The sequence below is a fragment of the Mus caroli genome, chromosome 10, assembly GCF_900094665.2.
Source record: "Mus caroli chromosome 10, CAROLI_EIJ_v1.1, whole genome shotgun sequence".
In the NCBI taxonomy this organism is placed as follows: domain Eukaryota; kingdom Metazoa; phylum Chordata; class Mammalia; order Rodentia; family Muridae; genus Mus; species Mus caroli.
In genome coordinates this window covers 47259323-47280605 of record NC_034579.1, presented here as the reverse complement: position 1 = coordinate 47280605, position 21283 = coordinate 47259323, and the positions used below count along the sequence as shown (strand labels likewise).

The 21283-nt window shown below is 40.9% G+C and overlaps 1 protein-coding gene across 1 annotated transcript in view; it reads right to left on the bottom strand.

The window, feature by feature from the left end:
• Positions 1–12522: 12522 nt before the first annotated feature.
• Positions 12523–21283, bottom strand: part of LOC110304035 (nephrocan) — a 12810-nt gene continuing 4049 nt past the window's right edge. The window contains exons 2-3 of the mRNA XM_021175290.1: positions 15736–16637; positions 12523–13222 (exon numbers count right to left, since the gene is read on the bottom strand). Coding sequence (XP_021030949.1) covers positions 12775–13222; positions 15736–16637 — 1350 coding nt within the window. The 3' untranslated portion in view covers positions 12523–12774. The remainder of the gene's footprint in view (positions 13223–15735; positions 16638–21283) is intronic.

The window sequence follows — 21283 nt, the reverse complement described above, 5'->3', positions numbered from 1 at the left end:
TTCCCAAGGAGTTAAAAGCAATCTAAATGAACTGGAAGTTACACAGAGAGAATCCACCACCGCATCAGCAAGTGTAGATGCTGGAAATCGACCACGGTCCCCAAACAGAAGATGTCCCCAAAGGCTCAAGTGTTCTTGGAGAGGTCTCATCACAGTTCTTTGTCCAATCTTCCGACAAGAATAGAACTTCCCAGAGTGGGAATGAAGTCCTACAGCATAGGACCTGGAAACAGACTGTTAGGGTCTGACACTGTTAGGGTCCCTAACAAAGCAAGCTCTGCCACCTGTCCTTCATAGATCAATGACACAATAGAAGGTAAATGCAGAAAAGCGAAACTGGTTCAATGTGGCCACTCTGAGAAGAGAATCTGTGCCCAGATACAGTTGGATCTGTGTAATACTGACATATTTTTTACTGTATAGCCCCTTTTCCCATTAGGAAACGTCTACAGGCCTTAATGTTTTGCCCATTGTCACCTGTTTTGATTGGTCTCATTTCTGTAAGAATTGCTTTGCTTTAGTTTAAAACGTGAGTCTCATGTCCATCTGCAAGTTTTGTTGCCTTTGGCGGGAAATGCTTGTGGAGGAATTTTAATTGGGCAACATGGCTCCTCTCAATACCATAGCCAAAGATATGATCTGGCCATGATCCACACTGGGTTACAGTATGATCTGGCTGGAATACACACACTCCCTTAGCACACACCTTTAATCCCTGACAATGAAGATAAGGCTAGTTTGGTGAAGGAAGCATCCATGTTTGAAATTGATGTTTAATTGAAGGGCAGACAAAGTGATGAATCGGAAAAAAAATTGAGTGAGAGATAGGATACGTCCAACTCACAGAAAAACAGACAGGAAACAGATGCTACTTGGGGGGGGGAGAGAATGGTGTGGGGTGGTGGGTAGTATATGTGTATGGCAGTTTTACAAGAACAGTTTTACTGAGATAGGTTACAGAGGGAACAAACTAGATACAAGTGAAGACAGAATGAGTCAGAGAATGAGAGTCAGAATGTATTAGAACATATTGCCAAAGTTAGTATGAAGCCATTCAGAGCAATTCAGTAAGAAGCCAGACTGAATCAGTCAGCTCGGAAGATTAGATTGTATGGAGGCTAGAAGCTTCCAGGCATAGATCTAGGGATATTTAGAATGGAGAATGAAACACTCTGGGTTCATCCCAAGCCATGTAGCCATATAACCTGGGTACAGCTCTCATCTCATCCCTTCCTCTGAGAAAATAAAAGAGACATTTACAAGTGTCAGCTAAGGCTGAGGCATGCCCTACATACTTCTCAACCTCTTGGTCTGATAGCCATAGCTCTTCTGAGAGTAGATAAAGTAGTGGAAGAGGGGGAAGACCATGAACAGCAAAATGCAGTCTTCTGCACTGGCTGCAGCTTAATGTTCTGCAGCCCAGATGATGTCCTAAGGAAGCTGTTAGACACTCACTGAGACCTAGCTAACTGTCCCAGAGGCACCAAACCTGACCATCCCAGCTGCCACCCGATCATGTTTCTCTGATGTGTTTAGTTCTTTGCTCTCATGCTCCCTACTCTGGCAAGATTACAGCCATTGATCTCATGTCTGTTGGCCAGTTCTCAGATCTGCCACAGCCTGTGAGCTGTAGCTGTGTACTGCTTTGGATTACAAACTCAAGCAAGAGGTTTCTGGTCCCATCTCCATCTGACATTGCCCTCTGATATGTGGATCCTTTACCTCTAGGCAACCGATTCCCTTCTAAAATAGCTGAAACAGGTAGGCAATTCCCTTATACCAAGGATGTTCAGCTTCCTAACGGGATAGAGCAGTGGAGGACCACTATGCTGCTTTTGTGACTCTCAGTAGACTAGGGACAGAATTGTCTTATGCAGGACAGTTCTCTGTGTCACTTTGGACTGACATAGTTCTCCTGCTTCCCTAGAGTTCTCAGAAATAACTGTAAATGTGTTTAGAATGTAACATCTTAGGACACTGAAGTACTAGCCTCAACAACTGGGTCTTTGTTCTAATACACCCGTAGAAATGATGTTCTTCAGCACCTAGCAAGCAGTCCAGATTATAAAGTTCTGCACAGGCCACTTTCTGTGGTGCCTCATCTACAGTGGAAATGAGATATTTGAAAAAGAGATTCCAGAGCTGGAGAGATGGCTCAGTGGTTAAGAGCACTGACTGCTCTTCTAAAGGTCCTGAGTTCAAACCCCACAATCACATGGTAGCTCACAACCATCTGTAATGAGATCGGATGCCCTCTTCTGGTGTGTCTGAAAACAGCTACAGTATACTTATATATAATAAATACATGTTTTTTTAAAAAGAAAAGAAAAAATTAATTAAAATAAGATTTTTTTTAAAAAAAGAAAAGAAAAGAAAATTCCATCCTCTCTGGACAGATTTTTAGGAGTCCTAGACTTCTGTTGTCTCCTTCTGCCTACCTATAGTAAGTGTACCTTGTCTAATTAGATGTGTGGGTACAGTTTTGCCTCATTAGATTGGGGCAATAATAAAAGTGCATCCAAGATACAGTGGTACAGCAGGGGCAAAACACTGTGAATCTTCACCTGGCAGTGTTTCCCAAACTATGGCCCATCTCTGCCTTCAGAGCATGTCTCTCATGCTCAGCTGCTATTCTGAAATAACATTCCTCCTTAGAATAGAGGACAAAATACCCATGAAAGGAGTTACAGAGACAAAGTTTAGAACTATGACGAAAGGATGGACTATCCAGAGACTACCCTACTCAGGGATCCATCCCATAATCAGCTTCCAAACGCTGACACCATTGCATACACTAGCAAGATTTTGCTGAAAGGACCCAGATATAGCTGTCTCTTGTGAGGCTATGCCAGTGCCTGACAAATACAGAAGTGGATGCTCACAGTCATCTATAGAATGGAACATAGGGCCCCCAATGGAGGAGCTAGAGAAAGTACCCAAGGAGCTGAAGGGGTCTGCAACTCCATAGGTGGAACAACACTATGAACTAGCCAGTACCCCCGGAGCTCGTGTCTCTAGCTGATATGAAGCAGAAGATGGCCTAGTCAGCCATCATTGGGAAGAGAGGCCCCTTGGTCTTGCAAACTTTATATGCCCCAGTACAAGGGAACGCCAGGGCCAAGAAGTGGAAGTGGGTGGGTAGGGGAGCAGGGTGGGTGGGGGGGTGGTAATAGGGAACTTTCAGGATAGCATTTGAAATGTAAATAAAGAAAATATCTAATAAAATAAGATAACATAAAAACAACTCATATTTGCAAGAAACAATTGTGGAATATGTAAAAAGTCATGGTCCCCGGGCCTAAAAAAAGAAAGAAATAAAAAAGAAAAAGAAAAAAAGAAAGGAAAAGTCACAGTGAGGCCTCATGCTGCATCCTCTTATTTTGTTATTGCCCACCCCCATCCCCAAAGGCAGTAATTTTAAGGAAATTTGGATTTCAGAAAATAAGTCTTGATTTAACCTAGTACATCCTAAATTTGACCAGAAACCAAACACTAATGTAGAGTTATGCAGCCTCAGATAGGTATGAAGTTCCAAATATCACAGATTCAAATTTTTCTTTACTTTTCACTTATAAAATGCATTATTTAACTTAATTATCACATTGAACAGATAATATGTGTATGCCAGATGAAACCATTTTGCTTTGATGAAAAAAAATATCAGTCTATAGATAATTAAGAAGAGTGAATCAAAGGACTAGAGAGATGATGGATGGATGGTTTGTTAGTTAAGTGCACTGGCTGCTCTTCCACAGGACCCAGGTTCTATTCCCACCACCCACATAGCAGCACACAACCTTCTCTAACTCCAGCCCTAGGGGATCTGAGATCATGTTCTGACCTCTGTGGGTACTGTGTAAGTGTGGTACATAGACACACATGCAGGCAAGCCACCCATGCGTGACGACAATGATGATGATGGTGATGATGATGAAATGTTGAAAATAATTTTAAAACAATTTAAACAATAATGAATACCTGCCAGGCTCTGACTCAACAAGCCTGATTAAGCCCACCTAGCCCCTTATTCTCATTCTTGCAACCTCATCAAACAGGAGATAGCGTCGTGGTGGTTCCTAATGATGTTCATCGTTCCTGGTTCCTGGTAAATGCTGCCTCTGGCTTCTCATTGTTATAAGAACTAAAGCAATGGTATACTTCGGATGCTTCCTGTGTCTGGTCTGGGGTGAGTTCTCAGTAATTTATAGAGAGGGAGAGAGAGAGAGAGAGAGAGAGAGAGAGAGAGAGAGAGAGAAAGTGATGTGCAGAGAGAGAGAGAGAGAGAGAGAGAGAAAGTGTTGTGCTTGGGGGACCACCACCTTCTGTTCCTTCAATAGCTCTGCCAACTCCCAGAACATGGAGGACACCGAACATTGGATGAGTGGCTTCATGCTTTCAGTCTCTGCCATGGTGATGAGCTTTCTGTAGAATCCTCAGAACATGACACTCCCATGGTGATGCACCTTGACAGGTCCTGGACTTCTGTTCACCTCTTCTCTGACTTAGGCTTTAGCTGCCCCCACCCTGCACCTCAGCTACTGTCCTAAACTTGCCAGAGTGTAGTCTCTGGGTTCCCAGATGAAGGCAGGGAAGTTGGCTCTTTCTTTAGGGTCCTGCTTCTGCTTTGACAAAGAGGCAAAACCCACAGTCTTCCCTTTATCCTCCCTCCCCTCGCCGCAATTACTGAAAACACTGTTCATGTTTCTAAGTATTCACTTGTTTTCTTGCTGAAAGTAGTTGATATAAAAATTTCCACTCTGAAAAAAATAAAAAAGAGAGATGGGCCCATCTTCTAGATCTTAAAGAATAAAAACAAACAAATACAATGAAGATTATTGAAATAGAGCATTTTAAACTAGCTTTACTGTGAAGGTTTGTATATCCTTAGTCCTGGGACTGGCACTATTACAAGATGCGGCCCTGTTAGCGAAGGTGTGTCACTATAACCGTGGGCTTTTAGACCCTCATCCTAGCTACCTGGAAGCCAGTATTCTGCTAGCAGCCTTCAGATGAAGATGTAGCTAGAATTCTCAGCTACTCCTAAGCCATGCCTACCTGTATTCTACCAGGTTCCCATCTTGATGATAATGGACTGAACCTCTGAACCTGTATGTAATCCAGCCCCAATAAGAGTTGCCTTGGTCATGGTGTCTGTTCACAGCAGTAAAACCCTAACTACGACATTAACTAACAATTGTATTTTTCCAAATGCTCTCTACAGGTGGTGGTCAATGCTGGCAATCTACATTTCTAAGTTCATTCCTGGAGTGGTGATTGAATCTTTAATCTACTCCAGCAGCAATGCAGTATTATTGTTGAGTGCCAGTGAAAGTGCCCAGTGTGGGGCTGGAAGCCCCATTACCGTTTCCATACAATTCTTAGATTAAGAGGGATGTGAGGGTCAACAAGCAGAGCAGAATTCCACAACACCATGCACTCTTCGGGACACAAGGTTCTCAGGGTCTTACTACACTGAGACTCGCCCATGGCAGCGGCACTAACCATTGGACAGCCTCACCCATCGCGGCGGAAATAACCACTGGGCAGCATTCCATGAGCTCTACAGTTGTTTGTCGTTCCTCCTGCATGGCCCTTGGCACATTACTATGTCCAGTACATTAGCTGATCTTTGAACTCTAAACCAGTTGCTTCCCTGGAATGAGTCTTATACAGTGAAGATATATAATTCTTTATTTATATTCTTATATTTGACTTGGTAATATTAATATTTTACATTTGTGTTAATGAGAGATATTAGCCAATAATTTTTAATATTTGTATTATTTTATATAGGGAAGTTTTACCTGCATGTTTGTCTGTACATCATATGTGTCTATGGCACCTACAGAAGCCAGAAAGGGACATCATATCCCTGGAACTGGAATTACACATGCTTGTGAGCCACCATACGGATGCTGGTAATTGAACCTAGCTGCTCTGGAAGAGTGGCTAAGGCCTTAACTGATAAGCCATTAGCCAGCCCCCAGACTATAATTTTCTCACAATGTCCTATTTGGTTCTAGTTAAAGGGAAATTTAGGAGAGATTATTTCTGCTTCTATATGCAGAATAATATTGTAGAGAATTAATATAACTTTTTTTTCTTACACATTTGTTAAAACTCTTCACTCTGTAGATATGGAATAAACATTATGGTTTGGATCCATTCTCACCCGCTCCTTAAGTTCGTCTCAAGGATAAGCTCCAGGCTTTGACAGAAAGATTTTTGTTAGTCATCTGTCTTCCTGAAACGTAAAGTTTCTAACTGTAGGACAGAATGGCTTAGGAGACAAAAACTGAAAGACTCAAAATAATTCCAGGTTGGCTAGGGATGTAGCTCAGTTGGTAGGCTGCCCAGCATGCATGAAACCCTACTTTGATACCACAGCGCATTAACAGGGTATGACAGGCATACTTGTTGTGTTTTTTCCAATTTTTATTAGATATTTTCTTCATTTACATTTCAAATGCTATCCTGAAATTCCCCTATACCCTCCTCCCGCCCTGCTCCCCTACCCACCCACTCCCATTTCTTGGCCCTGGTGTTCTCCTGTACTTGGGCATATAAAGTTTGCAAGACCAAGGGGCGTCTCTTCCCAATGATGGTCGACTAGGCCATCTTCTGCTATATATGCAGCTAGAGACACGAGCTCTGGGGGTACTGGTTAGTTCATATTGTTGTTCCACCTATGGGGTTGCAGACCCCTTCAGCTCCTTAGGTACTTTCTCTAGCTCCTCCATTGGGGGCCCTGTGTTCCATCCAATAGCTGACTGTGAGCATCTACTTCTGTATTTGCCAGGCACTGGCATAGGACAGGCATACTTGTAATCCAAGCACTTAGGAGGGACAAATAAGAGGATCAAAAGGTCAAGGTTTGAGTTCAAGGCCAGTCTTGGGTACATAAGACATTGCCTGGAATAAGAAACAAAGCAGAAAACATACAGAGGTCCAGAGAAGGACAGATGGAGTCATTTTCCTTCTCCTTCGGGCAAGTCTCACAGCTGCAGTCCCAGCCACTGTGTATTCCTGTGTTCAATTTTACGCTCATGGCTGGAAAATATCATTTTGCAAATGTCTACTCCCTCTTTCTCTTGCTATCTTTCTGTCCCCTCCTCTACTCTGATTCCTAAGCCTGGTGGAAGAAGGTGTGATATAGATGTCCCCTATGGAGTTGAACACTCCCCTGTCTCTCAGACTTTGCACAATGAATAGTCATGGCTTCCTGTATTAATTACCATCAAGTGCATAAAGAAGCTTCTCTCCTGTGGTGGAGTCTAGGCATAAAGATAAGACCTCAGAGGGTAATCTAGGACTGCGTCCACATAGCAGAAGAATCACAGTACTAGGTTCTCCCCTAGGACCTATGATCTTTATGTCCTGAGACTCGCGTATGTGGTGTGTTCAGCAATGAGGTCTTACCTTTGAGTTCTGGTGGGTAACCAGGAATAACAGCAATAACATGTAATGGGAAAAGTCTATGAAACCCTACTGATCAATAACTTGAAAATAGGTAATCTATACTGAACCATGAGCTTTTCATTTAATAGCTGTATCAATTAATTTTGTGTTGCTGTGATAAAATAACATGACCAAGGCAACTTTATGGAGGAAAGAGCTTAGTTTGTCTTATGGTTCCAGAGAGAGAAGAGTCCATTGTGGCACAGAGGCATGGCATGAGAAGCTCCCACATCTTCATCCTCAAACATGAAGTAAAGCAAGGGGCTGGAAAGATGGCTCAGCAGTTGAGAGCACTGACTGCTCTTCCAGAGGTCCTGAGTTCAACTCCCAGCAACCACATGGTGGCTCACAGCCATCTGTAATGGGATCCAATGCCTTCTTCTTGTCTGAAGACAGCTACAGTGTACTCACATACATAAATGAAATAAATAATTCTTTTAAAAAACAAAAGAAGTAGAGCAAGAACTGTAAGTGAGCTGAGGCTATGAACTCTCAAAGCCCACCTCAAGTGATATACTTCCTCCAGCAAGTCCGTACCAGCTCCCCAAACAGCTCGACCAACTGGGGACCAAATAGTCAAATATCTGACTCTGTAGAGAGCATCTCTCACTCAAAACAGTACAATAGCTTGTCATGTCTTGGGCTGGTATTATCCCTTCAATTATAGGGGAACTCGATTTAAACCTATAGGAGGCAAGAAACTAGTAGGATACCAACATGGGGTATGAAAGGATGAATAATAATAAGAAGAAGAATAGAATAGGAAGGGTTAAATAGGGTGGGTTGGGAGGCCAGGATAGAGGAGGAAAGAGTAACACTGAAGACCTTTGAAAATGTAAAAGCTACTTAAAGATGTATATGTCTCTGTGTGTCTCTGTGTGTGCCTCTTGTGCTCTTGTGTGTCTGTGTGTATGTATGACTGTGTGTGTGGTATGTGTCTGTGTCTGTATTATCTCGGTGTGTGTATATGACTGTGTGTATGTCCGTCTCTGTGTGTGTGTCTATGTGTCTGTGTGTGTGTAACAGAATCATTATTCACACACTTTACAACTTGGTTTTTTATTAATCCAACTGTATACAAATTTATTTAGTTAGTTTTCTATCAATAAATTCTGTTTTTATTTTATTACAAATATCACATGAATATCTCCGTATATAGCTCCTGTCTTTCTCTCTCTCTCTCTCTCTCTCTCTCTCTCTCTCTTTCTTTCTTTTTTTCTTTCTTTCTTTCTTTCTTTTGTATAGCTTATTTCTTATGCAGCTGAGTATACTAATAGGATACATTCCCAGAAAGCAGAGTTGCTGGAAAGATAAGTTTGTGAAAATTCTTAAATTATATTTTATCACAGTGACATATGTAAAATACATAAGCCACAAAGCACAATAGTATCACGATGAGTACTCACAGTCTTTACATTTTTAAAGGCCCCTAAACACAGGAAATGATGGGGAAACAGCCTAACCTTCACTCCTTAGGAATGAATATAACAGTGGGAGGAGAGAATTTTCTTGTGAAATATAACCATATAAATTTAACTAGCAAGGGAACCATGAAGGGCAAGAAAAGGTCTAAAAGAAAAGAGAGATGGCAGAGAAGGTGATGGAATGCATGTAAGTTGGAAGCTGGAGGGACTTTGATGAAAAAATAGGTCCAACAAGAGGGGTGGAGGAACGGGGGGAGAAAGTATAATAAATATAATATAATAAGTGTATGAAAACTTCACAATGGAACTCATTACTTTGTATGACACCTAACTACAATTTATATAAAAAACAAACCTTTGATCAATTAAAGTTAGCAATACACAGCCTGGAAGACAGAGAGCCTATTTTGAAATTTCACGGTATTTCCAGTGAATCCTTATTAGCTTGGGTTACATTTTAACTAACTCCCAGACACAAAGTCTTAAAGTAATTTTCAGTGACTTTTGTAATTATTAAAAGTTGGTGTTGGAGGTTTAGCTCAGATGTGGAGCACCTACCCAATTTGTACAAGACCTTGAGCTCAATCCCCAACACTAAAAAATGCACAATAAAAGTGGCCAAGAAGAAGTGATTAGCATAAGCTATACTAACCATGACCCAGTCCAGGCTTGGAGGTGGAGGGTCTTGGGAAGGAAATGGTTGCAGCTGAACAACCATAAAACATTTTCTGGATCCACATTAGAACCGGTATAAACACCCACCTTGTCACAGACATTTGTCCGTGACAGTCTAATTTACTTCTCTTGTTTCTGTAACTGTGTACTTGATAAGAAACAGCTTCCGTATAAATATACGAAAGGGTTTACTTCACTTGTGGCTGTGTTCCCTCATGGTGGGGAAGGCACAACAGCTGGCACAAGAGGGAAGCTATTTGTTCACATCTCCAGGATCAGGAAAGGGGGATGCCCTGACTTGATCTTTATGGGGTCTGAGTCCAAGCCTTCAAAATCGCACGGCCCATATTCAGGGTGAATCTCTCTCCAGTTAATACTTCTTGGAAATGCCCACAGACATGCCTGGGGTTTAATCTCCTACACGATTTTAAATCCACTCAAGCTGGCATTGAACATTAGCCATCAAGGTGACTACTTGGAAATCTGAATAATGGCTATTACATCAAATCCTCTTTATTGAGTTCTGAAAAACAGTGTTTGGTGGAAACTTACAGAGTATATAAAAAAATACTATGCCTTAGATATAAAAATAGAAAAATCTGCTATATGCTTATTCATTGTCAAAAACAGATACACCTAGAATAAAGGTAAAGCTCGGGCTCAGAGGTAGTACAAAAATCTGTGCATCAAGTTGTTACGATAATCCATTATTAATACTGGGTTGTCACCAGTCACATCAAGCTTATTGTCATAAACTGTGCTTTGAGCACTTGTGCCACCCCCTATGCTTTTGAGTTGCTCTGGCAATAATTCAGATTTTAATATTCATCAAACAACTGCAAGTATATGATGGAAAATTATACAATTTCTGGGTCACTGATAAGCACAGTAACTAATTCATTGATGTGTGTGTTTATGATTAAGCAAATTTAGCTGAGCAAATTATCCAATTAGCTAAATAATGTTAGACATAACAAAGTATGTGTATACATATATATACATATATGTGTATATACATATATATACATATGCATATGCGCGTGTGTCTTTGTGTGTGTGTGTGTGTGTGTGTGTGTGTGTGTGTGTGTGTGTGTGTGTGTGTAGGCTGTACAAGCCTGTAATACCTACTCAAGAAGCTAAAGCAAGAAGATCATAAGTTCAAACCATGCTTGGGCTACAGAGTGAGTTCAAAGCTAATTTGGCCAACATAATGAGATCTTATCTCCAATAAAACATTTTTGAAAGATCTGGGGAAATTGATAAATGGTAGAGAACTTGTCTAGTATGTGCAAGGCTCTGGGATCAGTTCCTGCACACACACAGACACACACACATGCACGCATGCATGCACACAGATATAAATGAATACTATGGTGGAAGGCTGCAATCAGAGCAAAAACAGATTAGCGACAAGCACCCAGCCCTGGGTTCAGTACTGTGGAGCACTAAAAACACACAACCCAAGTGTGATGAAGCCCCAACTCTTGTCTTTTCCTGTCAGTGTGCCCCTCCCGGAGAGTTCCCTCATGTAAAAGACCAGCTTCTTTCTCAAGCCCTTGCAGCTTGGGAGCTAAGACTATAGACACATTAGTTATGTGTTAGAGCACATAAATCATTACTCACACATAACTAATTTGTTTTAGACAGAACTATACATCTAACACTTGTAGTAGCAAGAAAAAATGTGTATAAATTCTCTTATTTATGTATTTCTGTGTTGGGCAAGGAAGTGCCAGTGTGTTAGGGAGTCTCAGAAACCAAAAGACACATGGAGCTCTTCTCAAAGAATTTCAATTTTCATAAATATCTTGAAGACAGAAAATAATAAACATAAATTGAATAATGTATAAATCAGTGTGAAATTTTAATTTAAAACACACACCACTGAAGAAAGTTCTATCTTTGGTGGCTTCTTTGCTCAACTTAATCATCCCTACTATTTATTTTCTCTGCCATGAGGGTATTGGATGAAAAGCTTCCTTAACCATTGTACAAGAAATTTTCACTAATGAGAACAAAGACTAACATTTGAATGGGGCTTCAAATATATTCACATATATATTGCACTCGGAAAAGAACTGATAGAAAAGTACTATTCTGCGATCTCTGTGCTCCTATACGCAGACAAGCAACAGTTAACCAGAAGGAAGGCACACAGTGGAGACTGCGGTTAACTCAAACAAACTGAATGTTATAACTGAGAGCACTGCGCAGCGACATCTGTGATAACAGCGCTAATTTACACTTCCTCTCCCGCTTTTCTTTTGGTTTTGGGAAGAATATGATAAGGCAAACTAGGCCAAATGTCTTCCCTCCCCACCACCACCATGGGTAGAAATCTTGAAGGGAGGAACACAGACTTCAAAGGTACTAGAAGGCACTTTATTCTCCAGAGAGCAGCGTTCTGGAGGAGCCAAGGGCGTCTCCATTGCATACTTCTGTGTGTGGCCCTCCAGTCGTTCTCATTCCTGGCTCCCATCTTTGAACCAGAAATAGTTCCTGAACTCCCCATCCACCCCCACCCATGCTACTGTTGAAATGATGGAATGCCTAAGCTGTAACGACTAGTTAGAGGAAGTTAGATGGTAGGGGCTTAGTTAAAGCCATATCAAGTTAGTTGGCTCCCTTCTCTCTGTCTCCTTCCTGGTGGGCATGAGGTGAACAAGGCCTCCATTATATGCGGTCACCAAATAACTGCACAGATGCCTGGGGAAGCCATGAACCAGAAGCCTTCCCTGCCGATTGTTTAGGAAGGAAGCACACTGTTCTTTCTCATCGACTTTCCAGCTTTTCCTTTGATTCTGTGAGTTACCGTAAATTTTTCTAGCAAGTTGTTTCACACCTGGTCAGTCTGTTCTTTTTGGATATAGAAGTTTGTAATGTATGCCATTAAGAACAGCTTTGTACAAAAATGTCAACAATTATTTGGTTAAATGAAATACGCTTATTTGTGGGAAGTTGATTTAAATGATAATTTTATTTGACATTGTTATTTGCCTAAGTTTCAGACTAAAACACAACTTGTTTCAAACCAGGAAAGAAGCCTACTTTTGTTTCCTCACAGATTTTAACTAATCCTTAACCCTTATTTTTCTTTCTTTCAAAAATAGCAAGAACAACTTACAAAGAAGGTTTGCAATGTTTAAATGATAGCACACTTGTGCTTAAGACAGTGGACATTAAAAATCATTTTCTAAACTGGAAACAAAGCTCAACTCTAATCTATTTCATAATCGTCATCGTCGTCATCCATGTTGAATCTGATGCTGGAAGAGTCTTCGGGTTTGGGTTTCTTCTTGGTCTCTTTGCTTTTCTCAGTCTGCTGTAAGTGATGCTCACATTGCCTCAGGATCTTCTTGGAGGACATCCAGCTCTCCCCCTGTCGCTCTGCTGGGGCTGCGCACTGTCCCCCTTTCACGTCCGTGCCCTTGGCCTTCAGGACTTCCCTGGCTCGTAGGAGACTGCAAGTGCAGTTCCAGGGATTCCCATCCAGGTAGAGATGCCTGAGCCGAGGCAGCCCCTCCAGTGCCTTGAAGTCTAAGGCCGAGATCCGGTTGTTCCTGAGGTTGAGGACCTGCAGTTGTTTGAGGTCCCTGAGCTCCCTTTCAGCCATGTCCTGGATGGCATTGCCCTTGAGGTCCAGCCTGGCCAGGGTCTTAGGGAGCCTACAAAGTTAAAAAAAAAAAAAAAACAGCATGAAAGGGAAGGCTGCAACCGTGAGCCATCATTCAAAGCCTCGTATGCAGTGCTCAGCGGCTGCTTCTCTATAGAGCCCCTTCTCTTCTCAAGGTAGAAAACAAGCTGTATGTTTGATATATGAAATTACAAAATGATTTGGTTTTAAGCTTTAAAATGTTCCTTTTCAAGAGGTATACAAAAAAAATGTTGAGGAATCAGTAGTTGGTCCCATTTTAGAAACAATGTAGTCATATGAAACAAATGTAAATAATGTCATGACTCCAAACTAGGAGATAATATAAAAAAATGAATAAAAACTTATTTACAAGTGTTTGTAATATGTTGAATTATAAATGCAAAAAGCAATACAACACTACTGTCTAATATATGATATAAAGTATTATCAAAAAATTGAAAATTCTAATTCTATAAAAAAAAGCTTCCATGACTCAAAAATCTAGAAACTATTAAAAACTGATGAATCAATAAATTTAAACATTTTTGTATAGGGATAGAGAGAAGGCTCAGTGGTCCTGAATTTAATTCCCAGAACCTATATGATAGCTCACAACCATCTATAACTGTGGCCTCATGGGATCATATGACTACTCCTGATGTGTAGATAGAAGTAAATGCAGCAAAACATCCATATTCATAAAATAAATGTTAAAAATTTTGTATAGCAAAAGACATGTTCAAAGTCAAAAGACAGAAGAAGAAGGGCAGCTATGGCATGGCCAGCAATCTCCCTAACACAGGAGTCTCAAAGCTGAGACAAGGTGGTTATAAAACAAAATAGAAAATGGATGAGAAAGAGTAAGTAAAAGCTCACTTCTCAAATCACTGTCTATATTTGAAATGTCAGTTTCCCTTGTGTGTTGAGGGGGGGATCACTTTTTGATGTTTTGGACTGCATATACATGTCATGCTTTTCAATGAAAAGTTCCTTCCTAATTAGGAAAAAATCTGTACATGTTAGAGATAATTCTTCCTTTCCTGACTATCACTGTAACTAACAATGAATTAGGTAAAGTGGGAACCATGAGAATGTATGGAAGACAGAAGTAGCTGTATTAATTATAATAAACTTGATAAAGATAATGCACATGCCAAAAGCCTTCTGTTTTGTTTTATGTTAAGAGGAAGTGCTGGAAAGATTCCATGAGGTTTTAAACAAATATAATAAACAACATGGTATCTCTTAAAAGTTGAATAATGGGGAGCCAGAAAGATGGCTCAGCCAGTGAAGGTGACTACTTGAATTCAATCCCCAGGACTCAAATGATGGAAGGGAGAGATCTTACTCTGACAAGTTGTTCTCTGACCTCCAGGCAGGAGCCTTGGCATGTGCCCTAGACAAACATGGACACAGATGTAAATTTATGATGAGATAACGAGTAGTTAAGGAAATGATTGAGTGGTTAAGGGGATGATTGAGTAGTTAAGGGAACAGTGGAGTAGTTAAGGGAACAGTTGAGTAGTTAAGAGGGTGATTGAGTAGTTAAGGGGATGATTGAGTAGTTAAGGGGACAGTTGAGTAGTTCAGGGGATGCCTGAGTAGTTAAGGGGATGATTGAGTAGTTGAGGATACAGTTGAGTAGTTAAGGGGGCAGTTGAGTAGTTAAGGGGGCAGTTGAGTAGTTAAGGGGACAGGTGAGTAGTTAAGGGAACAGTTGAGTAGTTAAGGGGATGACTGAGTAGTTAAGGGGATGATTGAGTAGTTATGGGGACAGTTGAGTAGTTAAGGAGACAGTTGAGTAGTTAAGGGGGCAGGTGAGTAGTTAGGGAAACAGTCAAAGTGTATTGTGCACAAAGGGAAGAATATGCAAAAGGAAACTGTAGAGTGTGAGTGGTGAGGGGAGAGGAAGAGAAAGAGGAAAATAGAAGGGGGAAGGAAGAGTTAAAGAGTGGGGAAAGGGTAGGGAAGAGGCAGGCAGAAGGGGAGAGGACAAAAGATGAAAAAAGATCAGATGTAGCTGAAAACAGAGGTTAAGACCAAGGCTGCTGATGGACTCACCCACTCATACAGACATAGATGGATTGGCAGAGCCTGCCTAAGCCCATAGGTCATAGCTCTGAGACTATGAGGCTCCCTAATAAGTAATTACATTATATAGTCAATTTTTTTCTATATAAGTACAACTTTGATACCTTTTAAAACAAAAATATCTTGCCAAATATTCCTCATTGATGTTTCTTCATGCCCTTGCTAAGTGGCTACCCATGTCCAGTCAGTCGGTTTTGCATACTTAAAAATCAAAACACACTTCTTACAGTGTGTTCATATTGTGCTTGTCAGTGTCGATATTATTGTTTCATCAGCAAAACACATTCCCTATGGATTTGGTTTGCAGGCTGCGAATTCTAAACCACTGTTTGAAGCTTCTGTCTCTAACCCCTAGCTTTATTTTCTGATTGACAATTCCACATGAGCAGCAGATGTGTCCAAGAGCCTGGGAAATACATCTGGTATCTACAGTAAATGACAGTGCTCACTCACCTCAGAGGGATAGACAACAGCAGATTCTGCTCCAGGGCCAGGTTGGACAGCTGAGAACACCTCTGAAGGGCCCCAGCCTCGAACAAGCTGACAACATTGTTGTCTAGAAACAGATGTTTCAGGTCTCGGAGGTCCTGGAATTCTGGTGCTGTCACTCTCTGAATGAAGTTACTGCTACAATCAAGCTTCTGTAACCTCGATGGTAGCCTGGGAGGCAACATTTGAAGCTGGTTTTGGGAAACCTCCAGAGTTGTTAAATTGGTCAGCAGCTGTGCCCCATCAATGGAAGACAGGAAGTTCTCTGACAGGTAAAGATGGGACAGGTTCTCCAAGTGTCTCATATCTCGAAACCTGACCACTTTGAGCTGGTTTCTCTCCATCTTTAAAGATAGCAAGGATTTGGGTAGATTTATGGGAATTTTAGTCAGAAAATTACCACTGAAACTGAGGAACTGCAAATTCTGTAGGGAAGTGAAGACATTCCCTGGTATAAGGTGGAGTTGGTTGTTCTCCATGCTCATGTACTTGAGATGCGGAAGGCTCAGAGGTCCAACCACAGACTCTATGTTGTTACCATCCACCATCAAACTCCGCAAACTGGCAAGTGGGGAGAGCATGCTGGGAGACAGGGACGAGATCAAGTTGTTTTTAAGTTCAAGGACTTTCAAGTTCTTCAGTCCTTCAAACTCTGATCCACGTAGAGCACATATGGCATTATCATTTAATTTTAACACCTCAAGGTTGGCTGGGAGAGCACTGGGGACTTGTCTCAATTTATTTTTCCAAAGTTCTAGGGTCTTTAGTGTACTCAGAGTTTTGAAGGTGTCATTTTCAATAGACTCTGTTCCACTGGCCAGCAGAATAAAATCTTCCAGAGCCAACAGTCCAGTGAAGTTAGATAGCTACAAAATAGCAACAACAATAACAGAGATGAGATGATGACAAAGAGGATGGAGTGAATAAGAAAAGAGAGAAATAAATTACAATTCTATAAAACAAACAAACCCATACACATTATCATTACTATACTAATGATATTTCAGACTTCCCTTCAGATTCTTTATAAAGTTACCTTTTGGAATAATACTTTAAAAATCAAGTCTAGATAATTTTTAAGCTTCTCCGGTAATTCCATTCATGTTTATAATATATTTAGATCATCACCACCTCTATCTTCTCTCTCCCCAACTCTTTGAGGATTCCCCTTCACATCTGCCTCCCAATTTAGGACGTGAGAAACCTGACTCATGCAGCCTCCATCAGTGCAGGACATAACACTACTCTTACACACACTACTGGCAGATATATGATATTAGTCAACTCTTACCACATTTTGTTCTGTCCTAAGAAAATTCTTGTCTAGGTAGAAGGGCTTACAAATTGCACAATGCTCCATACCCTAGAGTGTTCTTCTGTTGCACTACAATAGCCAGACATTAAACAATCTACAAATGTCTCACCATACTGTGAAAAGTTTCTAACCCTAAAAACTAAGATTACAAAAGGAAAAACATGAAAAGTGAAAACTTGAATGTCACAGATTCTTCAGGCATAGGGATATTACTTGAGACAGTTTCAGTTATGCCAGAATTTGGAAAATAAGCCGATTTTCTATCCCCAATTTACATTGTACAAATGAGGAAAGATTCCCAAAGAGACAAATGCATACGTGTGTCCTCACAGTACACATTGGCACTGAGGTACGTATCGCTGCTGATATTTAGTACTTTCTCATTGATTCATCAGCTACATTAATTAATCCTAATCCTCACAGCATAATTTTCATTGCATTTCCTCCATATTTACAACTACCACACACTTCCTTAAGTATTCCCAAGAGCCTCCCAACAACACTTCAAATTTGGGATTGCTAATGTTGGTAACAATGTGAGACAACTGGGAAGTAGAAAGTGAAAGTTCACCAGGGTCTATGGCTTCAAAAGCCTGCCCTTCCTTGGCTACATCACTTTTTTTTTTTTTTTTCATGACTGGCCTGTATTTCAAAAAGAACTCAAGACCTGGACACATAACCATACCCTTTTTTTAAAAAAAAATGGATACTATATAGATGATCTTGTCCAGATCTCCCATTTCAGTAATGAATTTCAGTCTCCCCCTCCACCAAAAGGGAAGCAGTCCATTCCATTTGTATGTGACATTCTGAAATGGCCTATCCTATGTATTTACCTTTTATACAGAGTTGGAAATAGACACCGACCTTCACTTCTTGACTTGTTAAAGAAGTCAAGAATCCCCAAAAGAAGAACCTGATGTCACTAAAACTTTCACTTATCCAGAATGGCCACAAACCCTGATAACTCTGTAAGGCTTGTCTAAAAGATGGCATAGATCCAGATAAGTGATTCATTTGGGAAGGAGACAAAGCACATTGTCAGGTTTCAATTTGTTTTCACTTCTACATATGGAGTGCAGAGAGTGGCCTACATAACAGAGAGATTCTGCCTGGTCCTAGCTGAATCTAGTAGCAAGAATCTTAATATTTCTATTAAGCATGGGAAATACTTTCTTACTCTTTTTGCCAGAGTCAGCATGGATTGGTTTTGATGTCTATTAATTAAAATAGTCACAATTTTCTAAAAATTTACTGCTTAATTTTTTTTCTACAAAGTATGATTACTGACTGACTCTTCAGTGAGGAAAGCCAAGGCTTAAGAAATTGAAATTTCGGGCTGGTGAGATGGCTCAGTGGGTAAGAGCACCTGACTGCCCTTCCGAAGGTCCAGAGTTCAAATCCCAGCAACCACATGGTGGCTCACAACCACCCATAATGAGATCTGATGCCCTCTTCTGGGATGTCTGAAGACAGCTACAGTGTACTTACATATGATAGATAGATATCTAGATAGATAGATAGATAGATAGATAGATAGATAGATAGATAGATAAAAAGAAATTGAAATTTCTAGGTGATGGTGGTGTATGTCTTTAATCCCAGCACTAGGAAGGCAGATGCAGGTGGATCTCTGTGCATTTGAGGCCAGGCTGGTCAACAAAGTGAGTTCTAGGACAGCCAGAGCTACATAGAGAATCCCTGTCTCAAAATAAAATTGCCTGCCCCACCATATGTTGCCAGCAAGTAGGACAGTAACCAGCACATGTTTCTCACTCAAGTATATATTTCTATGAACCTTATGGCTGTGACATACATTTAAGGATGGAATGTAGAAATCCACTGATACCCACAGTAAAGAAGACGTTCACTGATTTTGAACACTGGGGATGGGTTTGCTGAGCTGACAGTGGGAAAACTGAATCTGCCAGACCGGATTTCCCCTGTCCATGACCTCAGCAAGGATGTGCTCACACAGGTGGAAAAAGATGCATTTGGCCTAGAGTTAACATAGGCATGGTGGGCAGCTCCTTCAGGTTTCTTAATAAAACAAAGCAAGTGCTTCTTGTTTCTGTCTGGGGCAGGCTGGGGTCCAAACATCAGGGACCCACACACAACTCTCGGACTCTTTATAGGTCCAAGAGATGACAATGACAAAACAGCCACCTCCAGAAAGAGATGACTTCTAACCTGTATGAAGCAACAGCAATTAGTTTCTAATGTAATTGTGATATTCCTCTCTGATTAGGAAAGGAACATTCAGTCTCTATAAACTCTCTTCAAGCTTTGGGGAAATATGGAAAGATAATAAAAATCCCACAGTCACATCTCTGACCCATAATTGTTCCTGTCTGAAAGAACTGCAGGGATGGAGATGGAGAGGAGCCTGAGGAAAAGAAGGTCCAGTGACAGGTCCAAAGTGGGATCCAGCTCACAGGGTGGTCCCAAGGCCTGACCCTATTACTGAGGCTATGGAGAGCTCACAAAAAGGGACCTATCATGACTGCTCTCCGAAAGACCCAACAAGCAGCTGAAAGAGATGCATATATTTGCACCCAACCAATGGGCAGAAGCTGCTGACCCCTGATTTTTAATTAAGAAGGCTGAAAGAAGCTGAGGAGAAGGGTGATCTTGTAGGACGACCAGATGTCTCAATTAATCTGGACCCCCAGGATCTCTTAAACACGGGACCACCAAACAGACAGCATATACCAGCTGATATGAAGCCCCAACACACATACAGTAGAGGACTTTCCAGGTCTGTGTTCATTCAGAAATGATGCACCTAACCCTCAAGAGACTGGAGGCCCCAGGGAGTTTAGAGGTCAGGTTGGGTTGGGGGTGGGAGAATCCATGTAGAGATGGGGTGGGGAAGAGGTGTGGGATGTGGAGAAGAAGGAGGGTGTATGGGGAATGGAATATGGAGTGTAAACAATAAATTAAAAATAAAATAAAATTTAAAAAGAATCAATATAACTTCTCTTACTTACACACAGACACACACGCACGTGCGCACGCAGGCACACACACATATGCACTAATGTATGTAAGAATAATTTAAATTTACTACCACAAGTGTATTCACATTTCACCCCTGCCATAGAAGAGAATCCATCATTTGGGCTCATAGACTTGTATTGACTGGCAATAGTGAGGTGAATTTAGCTCTGTTTTGCGGATGTGGACACAAAGAACTGAGAATCTTCACCCTGCTAACAGGAGTGAACCTGGTGCCCTGGCAGGGTCCACATGGTACTTTGGCATCACATGCTTTTCCTGGCTTTCATTCAGTACAATCAAGTACTTTAATGTAGCTTAAAAGTATCTATGAGTTACTGATTAGTGATAGAAAAAGATGAGGAATTAAAAGAGTACAAAGGGCTCCTTTCTCATACCACATGTAAAAATTAACTGGATACAGATTTTAGACCAAAATCTAAAAGCCACAACTTTAAACTACCAGAGAAACTTATAGGCATAAATACTCATGACCTTGATTTAGGTAATCCATCTTAGATATGAGGCTGGAGGCACAAATGAATCACAAACACACACACACACACACACACACACACACGAAAGAAACCAGACTCATTTAAAGCTAAACATTTCTGTGTGTTGAAAGGATGCTACCAAAATAATAATAATAATAATAATAATAATAATAATAATCCCACATACTGGGAGAAAACATTTACAAGTAATATCTCTAATATTATCTCTGTATTTGGCATATCTAAAGAATGCTTACAATGTGATAATTAGGATACAAATAGCCCTAATTAAAAATAAACAAAGCATCTGCATTTATGCCTTTCCAAAAACAATATACAAATGACCAGCAAGCAAATGGAAAAAGAAAAGACAACAAAAAAGTTCAATGTCATTAACCAATGGGGAAGCACAAATTAAAACTGCAGTGAGATACTGCCCAAAACCTATTAAGATAGCTACAAGAGCCGGGTGTTGGTGGCACACACCTTTAATCCCAGCACTTGGGAGGCAGAGGCAGGCGGGTTTCTGAGTTCGAGGCCAGCTTGGTCTACAAAGTGAGTTCCAGGACGGCCAGGGCTACACAGAGAAACCCTGTCTCAAAAAAAAAACAAAAAAAGATAGCTACAAGAGAGACAAGGGAGACAGGGAGACAGGGTGACAGGAAGGGAGAGAGGGCGGTGGGTGGGGAGGGAGGGAGGGAGG